At 33.4% G+C, this 19818-nt stretch overlaps 5 protein-coding genes across 10 annotated transcripts in view; 2 read left to right on the top strand and 3 right to left on the bottom strand.

Annotated features, from left to right (window-relative positions):
- The window catches only part of LOC105200426 (dynein regulatory complex subunit 7), an 89303-nt gene extending 85102 nt beyond the window's left edge, over positions 1–4201 (top strand). For both annotated transcript variants that reach the window (XM_039448734.1, XM_026132717.2), the window contains 7 exons: positions 2069–2326; positions 2396–2552; positions 2765–2831; positions 2909–3121; positions 3187–3405; positions 3465–3692; positions 3804–4201. In XM_039448734.1, coding sequence (XP_039304668.1) covers positions 2069–2326; positions 2396–2552; positions 2765–2831; positions 2909–3121; positions 3187–3405; positions 3465–3692; positions 3804–3986 — 1325 coding nt within the window. In that variant the 3' untranslated portion in view covers positions 3987–4201. The remainder of the gene's footprint in view (positions 1–2068; positions 2327–2395; positions 2553–2764; positions 2832–2908; positions 3122–3186; positions 3406–3464; positions 3693–3803) is intronic.
- On the bottom strand, positions 2717–6400 carry LOC105200342 (putative FERM domain-containing protein FRMD8P1). Its single transcript, XM_011167834.3, has 8 exons — positions 6055–6400; positions 5816–5948; positions 5292–5738; positions 4753–5210; positions 4471–4629; positions 4224–4389; positions 3430–4158; positions 2717–3309 (listed from the first exon to the last, which is right to left on the bottom strand). The coding sequence occupies exons 2-7, from the start codon at positions 5904–5906 to the stop codon at positions 4118–4120; spliced, it is 1362 nt and encodes a 453-aa protein (XP_011166136.1). The 5' UTR covers positions 5907–5948; positions 6055–6400; the 3' UTR covers positions 2717–3309; positions 3430–4117.
- A 411-nt stretch (positions 6401–6811) lies between these two features.
- LOC105200340 (eukaryotic initiation factor 4A-III) lies at positions 6812–8871 on the bottom strand. The gene is made up of 5 exons (XM_011167832.3): positions 8631–8871; positions 7914–8249; positions 7598–7820; positions 7267–7521; positions 6812–7190 (listed from the first exon to the last, which is right to left on the bottom strand). Exons 1-5 carry the CDS (start codon positions 8770–8772, stop codon positions 6938–6940), a joined length of 1209 nt encoding a protein of 402 aa, XP_011166134.1. The 5' UTR covers positions 8773–8871; the 3' UTR covers positions 6812–6937.
- A 258-nt stretch (positions 8872–9129) lies between these two features.
- On the top strand, positions 9130–17927 carry LOC105200425 (mitotic checkpoint protein BUB3). Of its 5 annotated transcripts, XR_005574675.1 has the most exons (7): positions 9130–9328; positions 9574–9772; positions 9975–10044; positions 10169–10479; positions 10577–10984; positions 15401–17474; positions 17602–17927. XR_005574675.1 is itself a non-coding variant. In XM_026132691.2 (6 exons), the coding sequence occupies exons 2-5, from the start codon at positions 9578–9580 to the stop codon at positions 10979–10981; spliced, it is 981 nt and encodes a 326-aa protein (XP_025988476.1). In that variant the 5' UTR covers positions 9130–9328; positions 9574–9577; the 3' UTR covers positions 10982–10984; positions 15401–17927. The 5 variants fall into 5 exon arrangements, 4 of the variants coding, with proteins under 4 accessions (XP_025988476.1, XP_039304669.1, XP_039304671.1 ...); XM_026132691.2 differs by having other exon boundaries at positions 15401–17927; XM_039448735.1 differs by having other exon boundaries at positions 9137–9328; positions 9577–9772; positions 15401–17927.
- LOC105200339 (mitochondrial coenzyme A transporter SLC25A42) lies at positions 11539–15626 on the bottom strand. The gene is made up of 5 exons (XM_026132689.2): positions 15399–15626; positions 14807–15132; positions 14434–14699; positions 13955–14129; positions 11539–13656 (listed from the first exon to the last, which is right to left on the bottom strand). The coding sequence occupies exons 1-5, from the start codon at positions 15546–15548 to the stop codon at positions 13521–13523; spliced, it is 1053 nt and encodes a 350-aa protein (XP_025988474.1). The 5' UTR covers positions 15549–15626; the 3' UTR covers positions 11539–13520.
- Positions 17928–19818: the final 1891 nt, after the last annotated feature.

Here is a 19818-nt window from a genome sequence, read left to right as displayed (position 1 = left end):
TCCACAGTAGGAATTCTGATAAGTTGATAACTCTGCAACAAAGTGATAAACGATTAATGTCCCGCAAGTAAACAAATAAGAATCAATAACAAATAACCTACCCATGGGTGTTCCGCCGGCGCCTGTTGCTCCCCGAGCCCCCTCCTCCTCTCAGACATCGTTCGCCATGTTGCTCCGTCTCCGTTACTCCTTCGCACTCACACAAGATTCCACTGACACACAAGATTTCACATCTAATCACTTGGGCACTAATCACCAGGCACACAAAATCGCAAAATATTTCTGCAACATCCTCGATGACGAGCGACGAGCGACGATAAATACCGCATCGAGACGGAGTAAGCGCGATAGCGGAGCTTGGTCAAATGGCGCCATCCGGCTACTCGACGAGACCCACTCGCGAAGCCGCGTTTATGACGATTGCTCGCGTATTAACTATCGACACGTCGCTTGACACCTTGTACGACAATCCTGACGACGATCGCGAGGCGACTTTGTCACGTCGAAACGGAGCTACGCGAGAGACCCGCGAAACCGCGGTTCGCCGGTTGGAGCAACTTGGCGCCACTCGATAGCATCTCGCGAGGACGCGTGAAGGACAACCGTCGGCGCGCTAACCGGCGATCATACGTCGCACAACACTTTACGCGACCACCCCCGATGACGATCGCACACGATACGCACTCGATTCCGCCTCGATGCGACAGATAACGCGAGAGAGATGCAAGCCCGAACCGGCTAAACGAAATCAACATGGCGGACTAAACTTTCGTAAACCGCGCGATCAAAGGCGCCGCTGGGTGCCGCGTCGAGAGCAACTACCATTCGGCGTCGCAACTGCGGGTGTTACACCTGCTGCACGCAACTGCACCTTCGTCCATTTACCGCGCGTTTGAATCAATTGCGCGTAATGCACATTGCGTTCAATTATTGCTCGGGCTATAAGACGAGTGACCCTGCGATCTCAAATTAAAGCTAAATATCCGTGAGATATGCGATATACGAATATGCAGCCCTCACTTGTGCCCACTGCTCTCGTGACGGACTTTAGTCGCACAAGTCTCGCGAAATACGTGCCACGGGAGGTCACCGATATACAGAGGTTGAATAGGTATACGTTACGACTGACAAGCGTTAAAAGCTGGGCTAAACAAGATTGTATTTATCAATTATTACCAACGAGATGCGTTGCGACGCCACTCGACTCGGAGTTGATCGGAGCTGCGTTCTCGCACGGTATTTCACAACGTGAGTCAATTCAGTAGCTAATTGTAGATGCGACTGACCGTTCGAGAATGTACGATCGATTGATGCTACACGTTTAATACGTTGCAAATGTATGAATTTCGTGGATGTTAATAATAATGTTATTGATAAATTATTGCACATCGTATGTTTCTTCAGTTGATCCGTCGACTCGCGTATTACTTACACTTCCTGCGAGAGAACCCAATTCTAAAATCGAGTGGCAAAGTAGCAAGCACATAATTGGCTCTTATTTTCAAACTTCCAACCAATCACACATCCCGTCTGATAACAAGCGAGTTACGTTTAAACTGGCGGGAAATTCAAAGTGTGAGGGAAAAATTATTTTTTTCAGTAAAACAATAGCATTATTATAAAAATAATTACTGTCTATAAAATATCACGAAATGATAAATTATGACTTAATCATGTTAAGTTACGTGTATAATAAAAAACTAATTAGTTAAAAATACGTTAAAAATAACGTTAAGATTAAATTAAATTAAAAATTAATTTTAAAAAACATTTTGTATTCATATCAAATTAGAAATTTGTAAATTTATAAAAAGTTTGATTACTCAAAATAATTATAATACAAATCATCAAATTTAATATTTTATTTAAAAAGTTAAAAGTTAGATAGTAAAATTAAAAAATTAATAAATTTTAACTTAACTTTAGTTAATTTTAAATTATTGAATTTTTAACTTTATTAGTTATTTTTGAAACATATAAATTTTAATTTATCAACCTTTTCCCTCCCAAATTAGAAGAAAATGATTAAAAAATACATTCTGATATAAAAAATAATTCCATTTTCTAGATTTTGAAAGACGATATCCGCAGGACAGTAAAACATTATTTTACAAAAAGGCCAAGGTAAAATTGTACGCGCCGTACTCTCGAATCGATAATTTAATTCAAAGAGTAATCATTTACGAAGATTATGAATATAATATTCCTATCGAAAGTTATGACAAGTATTTGAACAGAGGTGACTGTCTTACGGAATCCAGAAAGAACTTTGCTACGGATATCGTTACAGATTTCTTTGAGAAAGGTCGACCGGATCATTGCAAAGGTATAATTCAAAGCAAAAATATTATAATTCGTGTATATCGCTTTATATTAAAATTAACAAATATTTTAGCACATCGTTATCTTGCATTCGATTGCGATTCGGTAAGCGATGAGAGAACAATAGATTTTTATGACAGTGCGCAATTTGATGGACTCTCGCGTATCGAGACGGGTCCGCTTTATTTAACTCAGCATTACGTAGATCGTGAAGATTTTTTGTATTACAGGTGAATATTTTATATATTCGTTTTTACTACGTCAATTTTCTCGAAAGATTTTGACATAATTTCTAAATTTGTACATTTTTTTACACGTACAAATTTTTCTTTTATGAAAATATTATAAATACGTAATATAGCATTATTTTCATTGATATTAATAAAAACATAAATATTAATAATACTTTTATTATAATTATTTTATAATTTGTTATTTTAAGACACGCTGAATTTTCGACAGATCAAGACATTACCGCAGCAGATGGTACCTGTTCTCGACGTATTTTGGTAAATGCTTCTCGTACAAAAATCAATTAAATCTATAGCGTTAACACGATACAGTTAACTCTTTTTACATCTTGCAGAAAATTATTGAGAAATATCATAGAAACAAAGAAATTCCGGCTTACAAGGATATAGCTGTTCGCGAGTTTGCTATGATCGAAAACGAGATCTGCATTAAATTTCATTACGATCAAGGCCGGAGTACTCAGGCTACTCGTACATTCATAAAACCGCCAATAGGAGATAGGGGAGATCGTTTAGTCTTCGATCTTACGATGACCCACGGATATAACGTAATTTTTTTCATAGCAAAAATATTAGCGATGGCAATGTAATTAAAAATCTTCATTTCTTGTAGCCAGATCCAACTGCACCGTCGGAAAAAAATCTTGATCTCTTTTATGCACTTGATAAACATTTGAAAGATGAAGACCAGTCTACACTTATCATCAGAGACGCTGAAGCGGATATCACGGCCTTCCTGCGAAAAAGAGTTGATGAAAATTTAAATCCGCAACTCATAGTTTCGTTATTCGACGAAAATCGGATAGTTGAAACAACAGCCGAGTTAGAAACGGTATTTATCAAAGATCTAACGTACCTTTTTTTTATTCATCAGCCCTATTCTGTTTTCAGAAAGCAAAATTGAGCCGACGTGAAATTATACAAGAGATGAACGACCTGGGACCGTACTTGGCGCGAATAGGCAATCCAACACACATCAGTAAAACTGAAGCGTATCTGTTGCGCGACGACTGTTTGAGCGACTTCAAGCAAGGGTCCATTGACAAAGCGAATCGTATTTTACGTATGATCGAAAAACAGACTGTAGAATTAGAAAAGATGCAAGCTCTTCTAACGCAGGTTCGTCAGAAACTTCTGTACATTTGTTTATATCCAACATTTTTTTCTATATTATTTGTATTTTCATAATAATTATTACAAATTATTTACATGCATAAATAATATTTACAGTCTGTTGAGTTATCGAAAGCAGAGGAGGAACAAATGATGACCAAGATAAATGAAACAAGCTTCAATATGCATGTGTTAGAAACATATCTCAATCGGCACAGAGATGTAGTTCCGCAGAGATACAGGACATTGCTGAATCGTTTACAACAAAATTCGCATCTTCAAATACTTCAGAAATATTGATTATAAAAAATGTATATATATATAAGTATATTAGCTCGTGCGTGAGAAGAACTTCTTACATTACAAAAATTGCATTCTTTTGTATCATCAGGGAGTATATTGGCATCACAAAATGTACAATCACAATATATTTATCGAAAGGACCATGAACCCATTTGGCCGATACATCGACCTAAAATGATTTTAAAGAGTAAATATATTGGTATATGTAACAATTTTATCATATTGCTCTATTACCTTCATCGTCAAAAGTAGCTAGAGTGAATTTACTAAGTTTATTTGTAAAGCTTCCACTGGGAAAAATTAACGAATGATCCAACTGGTCGTTGCTGCTATCACTGTTAATAAATTGACGGCGATAGTCCTCCGCAAAGCCGGATATTAAAGTATCCATCATTGGCGCCTGAAATAACCACTTACATTGTACAATATTTTGTTTTTATAAAAGTAATTATATATTATTTTCATAAAATGATTTATTTACTTGTCTTGAGAATACTTGCAGAATCTTGTAGACACGCGCTCCGTTTTCCCGTACTGGAAATTGCAGGAACAAGCAAGGTAGACAGTCCGGATTATTTTCATCCGAGGGTTTCGCCATTTCCCAACTTAATTCCGAGTATTTTAGCCCTAATAGCAAGCTCTACATAAATACATTTCAAATGTTACTATACTATAATTTCTATAAATATATCTTATACAAAGTTTTTCGTTCAAAATTATTGCATTTAAATTAGAATTTCAGTTTTAGGAATAGTGCACTTACGCACTGCATGTCGTCGACTATGTACACCCCCGACGTATTAATCGCGATAAGGACCTGCATATCGCGATTAGTGATCCATGATGCGAGTCCTCTGACGGGTCGCTCGATTTGCCCTTGAAAGAAGGCCGCACCATAGCATGGTAAGTTCCAACAGAACTCGAGATACTTTCTGATCAATTTCTTTGGATTTGAGTTGGCGCTACCATTGTGACTGGGTATTCGCTTATATTGTTCCAGAAGGTGCGCCTCGGGTGCTCCTTTACCACCCACCAATCCCAATCCGAGTCCCAATCCTAGTAGAAGACTGGGAGAAGCGTAATGATGCGGTAAAAATCGGCCGCGATGTCTGTGGAAAAACGCCAAAGTGTGGGTTTGCGCGTTATAAGGTCCAAGCTCGATTCGGGCCTGTAACGCTCCTAAACTGGCGTAACGTGCAGGACCGTCGCACGCATACCGTCCTGAGCATAAAACAAATTTATATTATAAAAGAAATTGTATATTACTTTTATAAAAAAAATCTTATTCTTTTCGTTTCCTACCTTGCAGAACGTTGAATCTGGCTTCTGCATAAAGCAATTCAAGGACTTTAGTATCTTTGATCTGTTCCTCCTCTGATCTAGAGAGAAATATATTTCTACGAAAATGTAGCAGAGGTTCCTCGTCGTCGGAATCTTCTGTATAAGAGCTGTACTTGTTCACAAGGTAATTCCATTTCGCAGCCAATTCCACAGGTTTGTGTGTCGGACGCAATTGAACTTCCAGTTGGGAGGAACACATCCACAATGCAAAAACTGGCGTAGTGGTTGCTAAAGAAAACCTCGATATACCCAGCTCTGCTTCTGACTGCACTATCGATAAAATTTGCTGTGAAGTTGCGTTTTGTTCAACTTCCATCGTTAGAAATACCCCTGTCATTAAATAAACGGCTATGCGTACTGTAGGTCTTCCTGTATTCGAATACTGTGGCTGATTCATTGTTTTAGTTACTGCAAAAAAAAAAGGAAAAAATAAGTATTGAAAAATATCAATTTCTCTAGTCTCAAAGCAATTTATAATCACGTACAAGTGGACGAGTGTCCTTCCGCCTTGTAGTCATTTGGATAGCGACGCAGTCCTTGTCCCCTTTGAATAGAACAATCATTTTGTTGCTCCATTTTTTCTCTTTCTTTAATTTTTATTTATTATAGAGAGAGAACCTTAATAAATATATTTATAGTATTAACATACAGCAATAAACAAATTATACATACACATTGATTTGTAGCTGTCAATTCACTCATATTATTAATATCATTTAATTACCTTTTTGGCTCAAAATATTGTAATTAATATATACACGTATTATTTGAAGCTGCACGTTCATAATACACTTCTCCAATGTTATTACCATGAAAATAAACGATTATTCTTATTACTAGCTCATTATTGCATTTTAAATATTTTGCCCACATTTTTAATGCGATAAATTATGTTCACTTGTATCTGCAGAATCACGCATTATTAACGCGAGCTTTCTAATTCCTTTATTTTGGCTTCATTTCGGGTTCAACGCGTGTTACCATGCTATGCTGCGCTGCCATCTGAACTGCTAGAGAAGCTACAGTTATTGATTATTTGTGTGTAGATATATAGGATGTATATTATATGTATGATCTCGATATCGTTAATTTCTCTATATTGAAACCAATATTGACCTAGAGAATAGAATAATTAAAGTCATAAAATACTTTATTAACAAAACCTATTCATCACTTGTTACAATTTGGTACACAAATAATATATTTGCAGTTTGTTTACAAAATAAAAAGAAATTTATTGTTTTATTTAAAAAATTACCATTATCAATAATGCATCTTGATGAATGTAGAGAAACAAATATGATTAATCTAGATTCCTATTGATTAATCTAATTTCCTTACATATTACATTTAAAGTTTTATCACTTACAGAAAATGAAAAATATTTTCCGTTATATTATATAAGATAGTAATAATAGTATAAATTATATACTAAAAATAATTTAAGGAAAATATGACAGAGGGTTTTCAAGTAAAAGTGATTTTGAAATCTGTTGACATGTGATATTATTGATAGAATTATACTGTCTCTTGTGTCTTAACAAATTAATTGAAGTTAAAGAAATTTTTGTACGTAAAATATTTAATCTGCGCATAAATCTCGCATTTTATATCAAATCAGCCACGTTCATCGGCATCTCGTCTATTTGCGTAGAGTAATATTGCTCGATATCTCGGAGAATTCTTATGTCATCGGTTTTCACAAAATTTATCGACACACCTTTACGGCCGAAACGTCCCGATCGACCTATTCTGTGAATATACAATTCACGATTGTTAGGTAGATCGTAATTAATTACGAGTGACACTTGCTGAACATCGATTCCTCTAGCCCAGACATCCGTTGTAATCAACACGCGACTGTAAGAAAAATGTATTAATGTAATTTCTTGTAAGATATAGTTTGAAAATTTTATCTTTAAAATTTAATATGTACCTCTGACCAGATCGAAACTCTTTCATTATGTTATCTCGTTCTTTTTGTGGCATGTCTCCATGCATAGAACATACTGTAAAATTGGCCTCTCGCATTTTTTCCGTCAACCAGTCTACTTTACGTTTAGTATTACAAAAGATAACTGCTTGCGTTATTGTCAACGTGTCATACAAATCACAGAGTGTGTCAAATTTCCACTCTTCTCGTTCTACAGCGACGAAGAATTGTTTGATTCCTTCTAATGTCAACTCATCACTGGAATTAGAAATAATTAGAACATACATAGAACACACATATGTTTAGCAATGACAACCAAAGATAAATTATTTACCGTTTGACAAGAATGCGGATGGGATCTGTCATAAATTTACTAGTCATTTCGAGAATTTCATGGGGTAAAGTAGCCGAAACCAAAACAACCTGTGTCGCCGGTGGTAAATACCGATATACATCATATATTTGTTCCTTGAAACCTTTGTTCAACATTTCATCAGATTCGTCTAGTACTAACATTTTAATAGCTCTAGTTCTGAGTACTCGCCTCTTAATCATATCTGGAAGTTTCATAATTTTATACAAATGTTAATGTTAATAACTCTTTTTTACACATATAAATTATAAATGTATAAATTAAGTATAATACCTACCGAATACTCTACCAGGTGTGCCAGATACAACATGCTGGCCATAATCGAGTTTTCTGATGTCTTCTCCAAGATTTGTACCACCAATGCAGGCATGACATTGTACATTCATGAAATCTCCCAATGCAAGAATAACCTTCTGAATTTGAGTGGCAAGTTCTCGAGTTGGGGATAAAACCAGAACCTGCGTTTCTCGTACTTGTGTATCCAATGATTGTAATATCGCAATTGAGAAAGTAGCGGTTTTTCCTGTACCAGACTGTGCCTGAGCTATTACATCTCTGCCTTTCATGATAGGTTTAATAGATCGTTGCTGAATGGCTGACGGTTTTTCAAAACCTATGTAGAAATAGAAATGGAAATGTATCACATATTCAAAAATTTTTTAATTGAAATCTTGTTATATATTATATTAAGTTTCTTAGCATTATGATAACAAAGAAAACATGGGAAAACTAGATGGAGATAAAAAAACGAACATTAATATGAATGTAATAAGTATAAATCGTAATACATTGCCGATTGTGATGAAAGATTGCCACAATTAAAATTTACATTTAGAATGTTATGGCAATTATCAAAATGTTATGCCAATTATGCAAAATGATCTTTTTCTTTTGAAAACTGATCATTCGAATATCTAATCTACGATTTAATCTAAAAAAACATGCCACGCAAAAATTGAGGTTAGGTCGACTGGATAAACGATAAACAACGTACCGTACGCATAGATTCCGCGTAACAGCTCATCGCGGAGACCCATGTTGTCAAAGGTGGGAATAACCTCGACATCTTCGCTGGTTTCAAACTCGACGTTTGATAAATCTTCCGTTTGTGCTACACGACGTGATTTCTCCGCCATTTCGTCAAAACGTTGATGAACGTTGATGCTGTGCGCCGTGCTCTTGCGTGCTCTGTACGAAGAGTACTCGACTCCCCCGCAATGTTTGCTCGGCGCTCAGCGTCGCGGCGCTACGGCGTGAAGTTAGGTACGCTAGTGAATAATTCGATTGAATTCGATAGAACTTTAGAGTCGATATGTCAGCTAGTTACATTTTTTTAAATATTTTATTTACAAAGAAAAGGTAAAAAATACAAATATGTACGCTTTCTCATCAATTTGATATTTATAAATTATCATTTACTTTCAATTTTGTGTCTAATCATTTGTATTGCTACATTGTTTTCCACAATTATTTATCGCACTCGACATTGGTAACCCCGGAAGAAACACGTATTCGATTATCATCGATTATGGCGTAACGTGGTAGGGACCTGGACCGCGATAACTGTAGTGTTTTAAACCTTTTCTTTTAATTATATTCAAGATTACACGTATTTAGTAATCGTGAACGTTTGTGTTGTATACAACTCAGAAGTTCCCTGTTTAACTGTACTGTTTAGCTGTTTTGTATCAAGTAAGTATGTAAGAAATTTGAGATTGAGAGCTCGTTGGGATTGTAGGTTATGTCATGTTTACAAAGAAATCGTCTTCGGAAGGAATTTAGCGTCGGCCGTTGCTCGCCGCGAATAATGAAATATTCTCTTTGCATGTACTGCAATTACGATTCTACAGACATTCTACAGAAATTTTCGGTATTAGTAGCTCAAAAGCTAATTCAACGAACTTCATCCTCATTTGCAAATATCACTGTATTTCTAGCAGAATGGAGTCCCGGACTGAGTTTAAGATAAAATCACCGCCAACCGACGCAATTTCCGCGGTCGAATTTGGACCAAACTCCACACAGTTCCTATTAGTATCATCATGGGATAGTACCGTAAGACTGTACGACATACATGCCAACACAATGAGATTGAAATACAATCATGATTTACCAGTATTGGATGTCGCGTTTCAGGTAATTAAAGCTGCTAATTTCTTCGTTATTTTGCACAATTGTCTGGAGAGAAACATAATTTTTAAACCCTATTTTGTATACACATGAACTATTTTAGTTTTATTTATATTTGTTTTTGTCACAGTGGAGTTAATATACTTTTGAAAAAGTTTTTGATTATTTTTTGATCATTTTCATTATTACATAAAAAAAATGTTTACAGGACGCTGTTCATGCATATAGTGGTGGTCTAGGAAATACTCTGAAAATGTATGACATAAATAGCAATACTGGTACTGATATCTCCTTTAATTTTATTATTTTACTTTATTTATATTTTTATTATATATATATATATATATATATATATATATATATATATATATATATATATACATTGAAAATATTTGTCTGTAGAATCAATAATGGGAACACATGATAAGCCAATTAGGAAAATAGAGTATTGTGCAGCTGTAAATGCAATACTTACTGGTGGTTGGGACGCCGCCGTAAAACTATGGGATCCACGAACACCCACTTGTGTTGGTAGTTATTTGCAGCCCGATGTGGTTCTTGCCCTGTCGGTATGCGGCGATAAATTTGTAGTGGGCACCGCAAAACGAAAAGTTTGCATTTGGGATTTGAGAAACATGGCGGGCATGTTTCAGAGACGAGAAAGTAGTTTAAAGTACCAAACGCGCTGCATCAAAGGTTTCCCTAACGAGCAGGTGCGTCTTTTATAAATTCTGCACAATTTATTATCTAATATCCTATATTGAACATTTGCACACATTTCTCTATATATATTTTATTTTCTGTATTTAGGGATATGTATTAAGTAGCATAGAGGGTCGAGTCGCCGTCGAGTACCTTGATACAATGCCAGAAGCTCAGAAGAAGAAGTATGCATTCAAGTGCCACAGAATAAAGGAAAATAATGTTGAGCATATTTACCCAGTGAACGCTATTAGCTTCCATTCTGCGTACAATACGTTTGCTACCGGTGGCTCGGACGGTTATGTGAATATCTGGGACGGTTTTAACAAGAAACGACTCTGTCAGTTCCATCGGTACAATGCTGGCGTAGCTGCGCTTAGTTTTAGCCATGACGGGTCCGTTCTTGCGATAGGCGTTTCGTATCTGAACGAAGCAGAGATTCCGCCGGGTGGTAGTGACGAACGAGAAATTTATATAAGATACGTCAACGATCAGGAGACCAAGCCGAAGTAAATGGTAAGTTTATACAAAATGCAAAACAAATATGTAACAAAAAAAATGTAACTAGAGAAACTTGTAATTTCCATGCATTGAAGAAATGCGCAGAACGAATGACAGTAGAAACACATTTTGTGAATAATTGTAAATATTCTAACTGTTAATTTATATGTATTTCATGGAAATAACATGGTCGACTCACGATAGATTCAATAAATTGGAAGTTTTATAAGAATATTTTCCAATTTTCAAAAAATAAATCTGATTTCTACCGATATGGATTTTTACATTTTCATATTCATATCTCGATACTTTTTTCAACATATTGATATTCAAAATGTTGATATTTTGATAATAGTTCTTTTTCTTATTAAACAAATGACATGATTATATATTTATATATCATAGAATTGTCATTTACTAATTTATGAATAGATTACATATCAAATATTTAATTTTACAGTCTAGATATTACACTATTATGTGTGTGATTTTAAGTAAGTTTTTCTACTTTTAATAAGATTTATAGAGATCAAGATATAGATACAATTAGGCTAAAATAAAAAATTGTGTACACTGTATAAAATTTATATATTTACTAAATGACTGCACTTTATACATGATACCAATATACTCGCAAACAAGTTACAAAATTTTAAAGAATAAATTTTTTATACAATGCAATATATGTTGTAATTTACATTAATTCTGGAAATTTTCAATAATTATAAAAAACGAATAAGCATTATCAAAAAGATCATTTCTTAATAAATCTGTGTATTTAAGCGTAAAGTATTGCAAAATATAGAAAGGCAATGACTTTCTGTATCGATTATAAAAAGATATTTTCGATCGATAAAATGTGATTAATTCCTTTCTTTATTTTCTATTATGTTTTACATTTCAACTCTCAACATAAAATGTTATACCTTTAAAAATATGTACAACTTATTTAAAAATATTCGATCGCTAATAAAATGTTAAAATGTAAATAAACGCTACTTTTCTTTAAAAAAACACAAATTGACATAGATTAACACATTCAAGTACAGTTTGTCACAATTACATGAAACCTGATATACAGATAGTGTGTGTATGAACTTTTAATACTTAATCTTATAACATTTAATTTTGAAAGAAACAAAAGTTATAAATTTTAATGTAAAATATAAATCGTTATTTACAATTAGACATTACATAACACTTACGTCATTTTTTTTTATTGTTAAATGTGATCTCAACAAACAATTTAAATTTTATATAATATGCATATGTATAATTTAAAAATTTTAACAAAATATTATGCGCTGATTATGTACGTGTTTCAATATTGTTTAATCAGTCAAAAACACTCCGATTCTCTTGCTAAGCAGAGTCAAAGAGTACAATTGAATTTCAAATAAGTTTTAAATGGAAAGTGACATGTGTTAATCTGTGTCAAGCGTATCGATTGTGTTTCCTTAAAAGCAGCCAAAACAAATATATAAGTTCATTTTTTAGGACTAATAATATAGATGCTATTAATAAATTTATAACAATATAATGCTATAGCAACATATTATGTTAAAGTTTTTAAAAATATTTCAAATTTTAAACTTTATTGTCGTTATCAGCTGCAGTCTTTATTTAAAAAAAACAGATGGATTAGTCATTGCAGTATTAAAATAAATGAATCAATTTCGCTATAAGCATGATTGAATAAAATATAACTTGAATATGTCAGTTTTAGACGCAACTTATTTTAGAATCTGTACAATATTTCTATATTTTACATGAGAGCTTAAGAAAATTATCGTCGAGGATTCTCTTAATTGAGTATTTTGATCTTCAAAATAAAAAATGACATATACACATTTTATATATACACGAACGCATTATACAACAGCTTGTTCGCTTTTATGATAGAATTTGACAAGATAATTAAGGCAAGCTAGAAAAAGCATATTTTTACATAAATCACATTTTTTATCGTATCCAAAAGATAAGCTAATTGTACTTCCATATTGCCGGACCAATGCTTGTATTATGATTTGGTATATGCATCTACACGTATTACATCTTTCTAACTTTTCAACGATTTCTATAATGTTTGAAATAACAATATGTACATAATATTTAACAATTTGTACTAACGACCTCTCCTGTGTTGCTTTTGGCAAAATGCCCTTACAAAATAACAAACTATTTTTTTGTCACATTGTTAATAATGTATCTACTGCGATATTATTTTACGTTTTTGCCGTCGATTATGCTTTGTGCACGAGTTTTCAATTTTTTTCTCAAGCAAAATTTTGAGGAGATGTACGTTGAGATTTATCCATCGTTTAAATGATGTTAAATGATGAAACTATGTAATGATGATAATGATTAATAATTACAATTATTACTTATATAATTATAAATGATAATAATTATATAAGTATTTGGATAACAATCAAGCAATAATTATAATTAATATAATTAAATATAATTACTAATTAATTAATAATTATAATTATTGATTGGTATTATTCAGTAATAATTCCAGACTTTCAATGTTTGTTTCATTATAGTCCTATATATCTTCACAAATAATTTTCCTCAGTGTGTCCCGTATTGTATCGTGCGTGGCAAAGCTGATTCCGACGGCAATAGGACCCTTTACCCAATTCATGCTTAAGCCTTTGTAAAAAGCCATTATTCCTTCTTCCCTGTAACATGCATAATGGTAATTTATCAAAATGGTTTTATATAAATATGAGTAAAATTGTATTTATTATAGAAAACGACAAAATATGTACTATTAAATGTCGATTTCTATATCTATAAATATTATCAAATGTATATATCTAGATATCTTTTTGTTTCTTTAAATTTAAATAACGTATCTTTTTGTGAATTTATTCTACAAATAGGCTTTATTGAACTTATTTATTCATATCAAAATTAGACAGTTACTATGTTCTATTCTGTTACGTAAGTATTTTTAAATGATATGTAAGTACTTACGTGTAAATTTTCACGATAGTCGATGTGATCGTATGATAATGCTGGCCCTTGATCGCTGACGTCTGCATTCTCCGCCGCACAATGTCCAGTGGGTAGCTGCTTGTTTGTCCAATCATTCCAGCGATGCCGCCGCAAATAAGCGAAGTCGAGAATCCCGGAATAGTCACCGTGTACACTGTTCATCGACACGTAGCCATCATCGAACATGAAGCACGCAGCACTTCGAAATACGCCGCCGGTCGGGCTTGTCTCGCGTTGCTATTAAAGTTAGTACCGTCCCAATATCAGGGGAAACAGGGTGCCCCCGACGTGCCCCATCGGTACCCTGCTTTACGATCATATACAACAGCCACTCTCATTCGTATAACCCTCGACTGTCTTTTTTTCGCATGTTGTATGTGCATGTGTGTATGTATGTGAGTACAAGCACCGCCACCGACGACGGGCATTAAGAAAAATTTATTATGGGATCGACTTACCGGTCAGCAAGTTTCTCAACATGTCGTATGTGAAGAAGCTACAACCGGCATACGGGATGACCCCGAGGATCGTGGCGGTGAAGCCTCGGTAATACGCCAGTACTCCCTCCTCTTTGTACATGCGCGAGAATGCCTGTCGCAGCGTCTTGTACTCGGTCTTTAGAGTTACTGCCATTCTCGCCCGCATCAAATCTAATGGATAAGTCAAAGTTTGCGACGTCACCCCCGCAAGTGCACCGGCTAGGAAGCTCGCCCCTGGTTTTTCTCTGTAAATATTCATTATACAGTAATGAAATGTACATTTAGTATATATCGTATCAATAATGTTTTATTTGTTTGGTAAAGATATTTCTAAATTTTTTTCATGTGATACCTTTCTGCACCGTTTACGCTCAGGATTCTTTTCCATTGCTCATGCGCTGTGAACTGTGTTGCCGAATACGGTACTATTCTGACCATGGTAGCACTGTTTCCACGCCACAGGCTGAGGATGCCTTCGGTACGCATCGCTGAAGTCAAGAATCCTATCGCTGCCCTAGCCGAGTAGGGTTGTTTCGAAATTTGAAAATTGATCTTTGTACGGTCTAATGGTGCTATCGTAGTCTTTGCTAAAGCTCCCGCTACTGCACCGGATACCAAACTCGTCCAGACTCTTTGAGCATTTGAAATTTCCTTTCCGGTGCATTTTTTTTGTTTGCTCTATAACATGAGATTATTTTTTTATTGTGTGCAAAAGATAGATAAAAAGTATAATTATCAGATATTACCACACAACTATTTTATATTATTTAATGTTATATTAAATAATATAATGTTTTTGGTGTACGTATAAGTTTATCGCGTTACTTATAAAACAACCTAATAATTTGTACAATTGTACCTCTCATTTTTTAAACAGATATTGAAGTTTATTTATATGAAAGTTTCATATTGACGAATATGCGAGTTGAATATAATTTTCTTACAGTAATATCCACATCTTGCCTCTCCATTGGTGAGGTCGATGTGGCAGGCAATGTCGACGTGGCGTGCTTTCCGATCGGCAGGACGGATACCTGAATACGTTCGAGAACCGCTTGACCACCCTCTCTGGGACGGGTTGCATGCCCACTCATCTCTGGCACACTCACTGCTGTTCCGTTACCGATGGATTCTCATGCAGATCGTCGTCTTCCTTTTCGTATCACTGACGTACACGGACCGATACAAGATAACACTGTAAACATATCATTTTATGTAACTAAGAAAAATTGCACAAGTTTTAAGAATCTTTTGATCTGAACTTTTGTATCAATACACTAAAAAAGCATAAAAATTAGGAATTAAGAAAAGAATTAGGAGAGATACTAAGAATTAGGATAGATATCAGAAATTCTCGCAATTTCGTAACAATTCTCTTATTCTTGTAAATCTCGTATAATATTTTATGATTAGTTTCCTTATCGACAAGTGCCCGAAAAATCAATTATTTATATCATTTATAAGTTTCTGATATAATCTGTAATAGTTCTATAATATCATCTAAACAGTTAATTATCATATCAAACAGAATTTTAAAAAATAGATATTGATAAAAAGAATGTAATTTAACGATAAAATAATTAAACTGTGTTCTACCGAAGGAAGATGGGAATTTCACAACTCCGAAGACGATTGAGAGCTTAAATTTAATATCATGTTTATAGTTAGGTAATACTGACGTCAATGAGATCAAAGTACAAACTATAAGACTTGTACTCTACAAATACGGAAAGCTCTAACAGAAATAAATTCGAAGAAAATGATTTATGTGTGCATATCGACGATAATATGCGTTGAAAACGTTGAAATATTTTTATATTTTATTTCACATGGAAAATTTGTACGCTAAACGTTAAATATTTGTTAAAATGTTTTAAATGCACACAATACATAAATGGAAACTAATTTATATAACAAATAATAATTAGAATAGAAAAAAAACGATATTTGTGATAAGAATTATCTTCGGTTGCGTTTTTGCATTTTTTGCACAAGTATTGTAGTTTCTCGCTACCAACCACAAATGCCTGTCAAAGGCATAATAGCCAGGTTAATAAATTCTTGCGTGACAACTGCCGTAAATATTTCTGCTTATGACATACGCGTATGCAAATTAGATAACTGTTTTCCCAATCTACACACGGTGAACAGAAATGTCTTTAAAGCATCGTCTTATTGATTGCCACGTTAAGCAGAGTTCTACGAGAATTTTAGCAGTGAAAGATTGTCTTGACTATTTTTCACAAAGATAAGATTATCTGTGATAAAAAATTAAAAAAAAAACCAGATAAGATACAAAGGTTGCTGACATAAAAAACTACCACTCCATTCTCCGTTCCATTCTGCTGACACCTTCATTTTTATCGAGATGTAAAGCTCACTTTTATAAAGAGATTTATTTCTACCAGTGAAAGAAAGTTTGTATCGTCCATCAATTTTTTTATATAAATAGAAAACTTTCTTTGGCTACAAAGCAGAATTGGAAGTAATAGCCGAGATACTCAATGTGCTTATCTCAACATTTTTTCTGAAAATAAGTTATTGAGTATTGAACAATACTAATTTTCGCAGTTTTCACGGATGCTGCCACCGCTGCTCTTCGACTGCTAGAAATCTTATCTCACTCTCGTGCACGCGTGCTTGTCACGCGTTACAGCACGATAATCAACAAGTACTGAGAAGATATACAATAGCAGATGGTTACATTTGTGCACAGTCATGAGACGAATGTCACATATTGAGTTGAATTGCTGCATGTTTAACTTCGAAGAGAGGAGTATCCTTTTGTTCAAAGGAAGCTTGAAAAGTTTAGGACATCTGCACGATATGAAGATCTGAATAAATAATCTTCATCATTTAAGCTGACTAGGATCTTGAATTTTTAGAATTCGTTGGTACTTACGAGATTGCATTCGGAACAAATACTATAATTTCTCCGCTATTTCAGGATAAATTTGATGGAATTTTATAATATGAAAATGAAGGATTTTCCGAATCAAAGATTGAGCTTGGACAACTCCGTACGCTATTTTCTTTTCATTTTCTTTTCTCGGCAATTTTGTTTAATAAGCGACTTATACAAAAATACTCTGAAAAAGTTAATTATTACGATAATTATTAGATACTTAATGCAGCTCACAATTTTAGATATATTTCGAGACTACAAGAGACGCAAATCGATGAAAATCAAGTCCAATTTACGGAAGTGACCTTAATCCATTGTAAAACGTGGCGCTATGAAAATGCGAAGATATTATGTAACGCGCCAATTATCAGTCACTTGAAAATTTGTTTGCGAACGAAGATACGAAATGAAACGGATTAACTACGATGCTAAAGCACGTGGGAAACAAATTACAACGAAGACGCATGCGAGATAATCATATATCATAAAGCTATTATCATATCATATCCCTGGTACAACAAACATCTCATCCAAGTGGGTAATTAATAAATGCCACGATTATTTGTAATCAAGTCTATCAAATTTATTAACAAGAAATTTAAGTTTATTTATTTTGTAAGGATTTTATAATTAATTAATTAATTAAATATTATTTTAATGATACAACATGATTAATAAATTTAATAAATTTTTATGTAACATTAATATTATATAAAAATCAATATTAAATTGTAATAAGAACTTATATAAAACTAATAAATAATTGTAATAATTGTATAAAGAGATTTATTATGTTTTTAATGTCAAAAACATCTAACATTTTAATGTACACAACCAATAAATGCCACAATTATTTGTAACTAAAAGTTTATTGAGTTTATTAACAAGAAATGTAATTTTATTAATTGTTTTTATCACTATAAGAATGTTATAATTATTATTTTATTATAATGATACAAAATGATTAATAAAATTAAAATTAATAAACTTAGTAGAATATTATATAACACTAATAAATATTATATAAAAATCAACATCAAATTTTAGTAAAAAAATAAAATAAAACTAATAATCATTGATAGATTTCCACTAATTTCAATGTCAAAAAACTTCTAACATTTCAATGTATATGAGCAACTAATAAATGTCATGATTATTTGTAATTAAAAGTTTATTAAGTTTAGTAATAAAAATTTTATTAATCGTTTTAAATCACTATAAATAAGGATTATATAATTATTATTTTTGTAATGCATAAAACAAAATAAATAAAACTAAAGTTTATTAATAAAGTTAATAAGCTGTTATATAATATTAATGAATATTATATAAAAATTAATATAAAGTTTGAATAAAAAAAAACTTGTATAAAGCTAACAACGTTGATTGATTTCTACTAACTTCAATATCAAAAACTTGGAGCTTCATTAATATCGAATATTTTGCATTTCATTAAAGAAATTGATCTGCGTTACGCTTCCTGTGAACTTAACGCTAAAAATAACTATATTGAAGAGATTAAAGATCAAAGTCACACTATGCCAGCAATAATTATTTTAACTCAACTCAAATTTTCTTCTTGAATCGCATTAAAATATTATAAAAAAATTAATTAGATAATTAAAATAAATAGAAACACACTGACAACTGAATAATTGAGTGAATAATTTAGTTTCATTAATCATTTCGTGTCGTTATAAGTTTGGTAACATGATACCTTTCATTAATATAAAATGATTAACAATTGTCGACGGATTTCTCCTTTTTATTTCGAGTACCAGAACTTGAAACTTTATTAACGAATATATTATTAGAGAAATAATTTCTCGTACCATGGATGTCTTTGAAGATCGATGTCACTCTGCGTTAGCGATAATCGTCTTAAGTCAACACAATTTTACCTATCGTTATACTTTTATGAACAAATAACTGCGCTCATTAAGGTAATAATAGATAATGAGAGACCAAACGATCAAACGACGTGTGGAGGTATTTAAAAGACGTGCCTACTCGTTAAGGTAGTCGATGATGATGTCGAAGCAAAGGTTTCCTTAAGGACTACACTGAGGCGTTCGATAAAATTTATTTTTCTATTTATATGCCACAGTCACGCAATTCGGAAGGCGATGACAAAAAGTCGTCGAGTGCAAAGTGCGCCAAAGCGACGACGTAGGACAAATGCATACGTATACACGACAAACATGCCGGATGCGCACTTTATTTACTCGAACTACGTAGATCGTCGCTCTACGGATCTACTGTAGAATGCAGATACAGACAGATCGAGCGCGAGTGTGAGTGACGCGTCACGATTGATCCGCCTACGCACAATAAAGCGATCGAAAACATCCCCTTCCATTTTGCTTCAAAAAAATCGGAGTGTCATCGCGCAACGCGACGATTGTCGGAGCACATAACAGAGAGAGAGAGAGAGAGAGATAGAGTAAGAGAAAGAATGA

Source organism: Solenopsis invicta, chromosome 4, assembly GCF_016802725.1.
Source record: "Solenopsis invicta isolate M01_SB chromosome 4, UNIL_Sinv_3.0, whole genome shotgun sequence".
NCBI lineage: Eukaryota > Metazoa > Arthropoda > Insecta > Hymenoptera > Formicidae > Solenopsis > Solenopsis invicta.
Note: the sequence above shows the minus strand (reverse complement) of the source record. Positions and strands in the feature narration are given on the sequence as shown.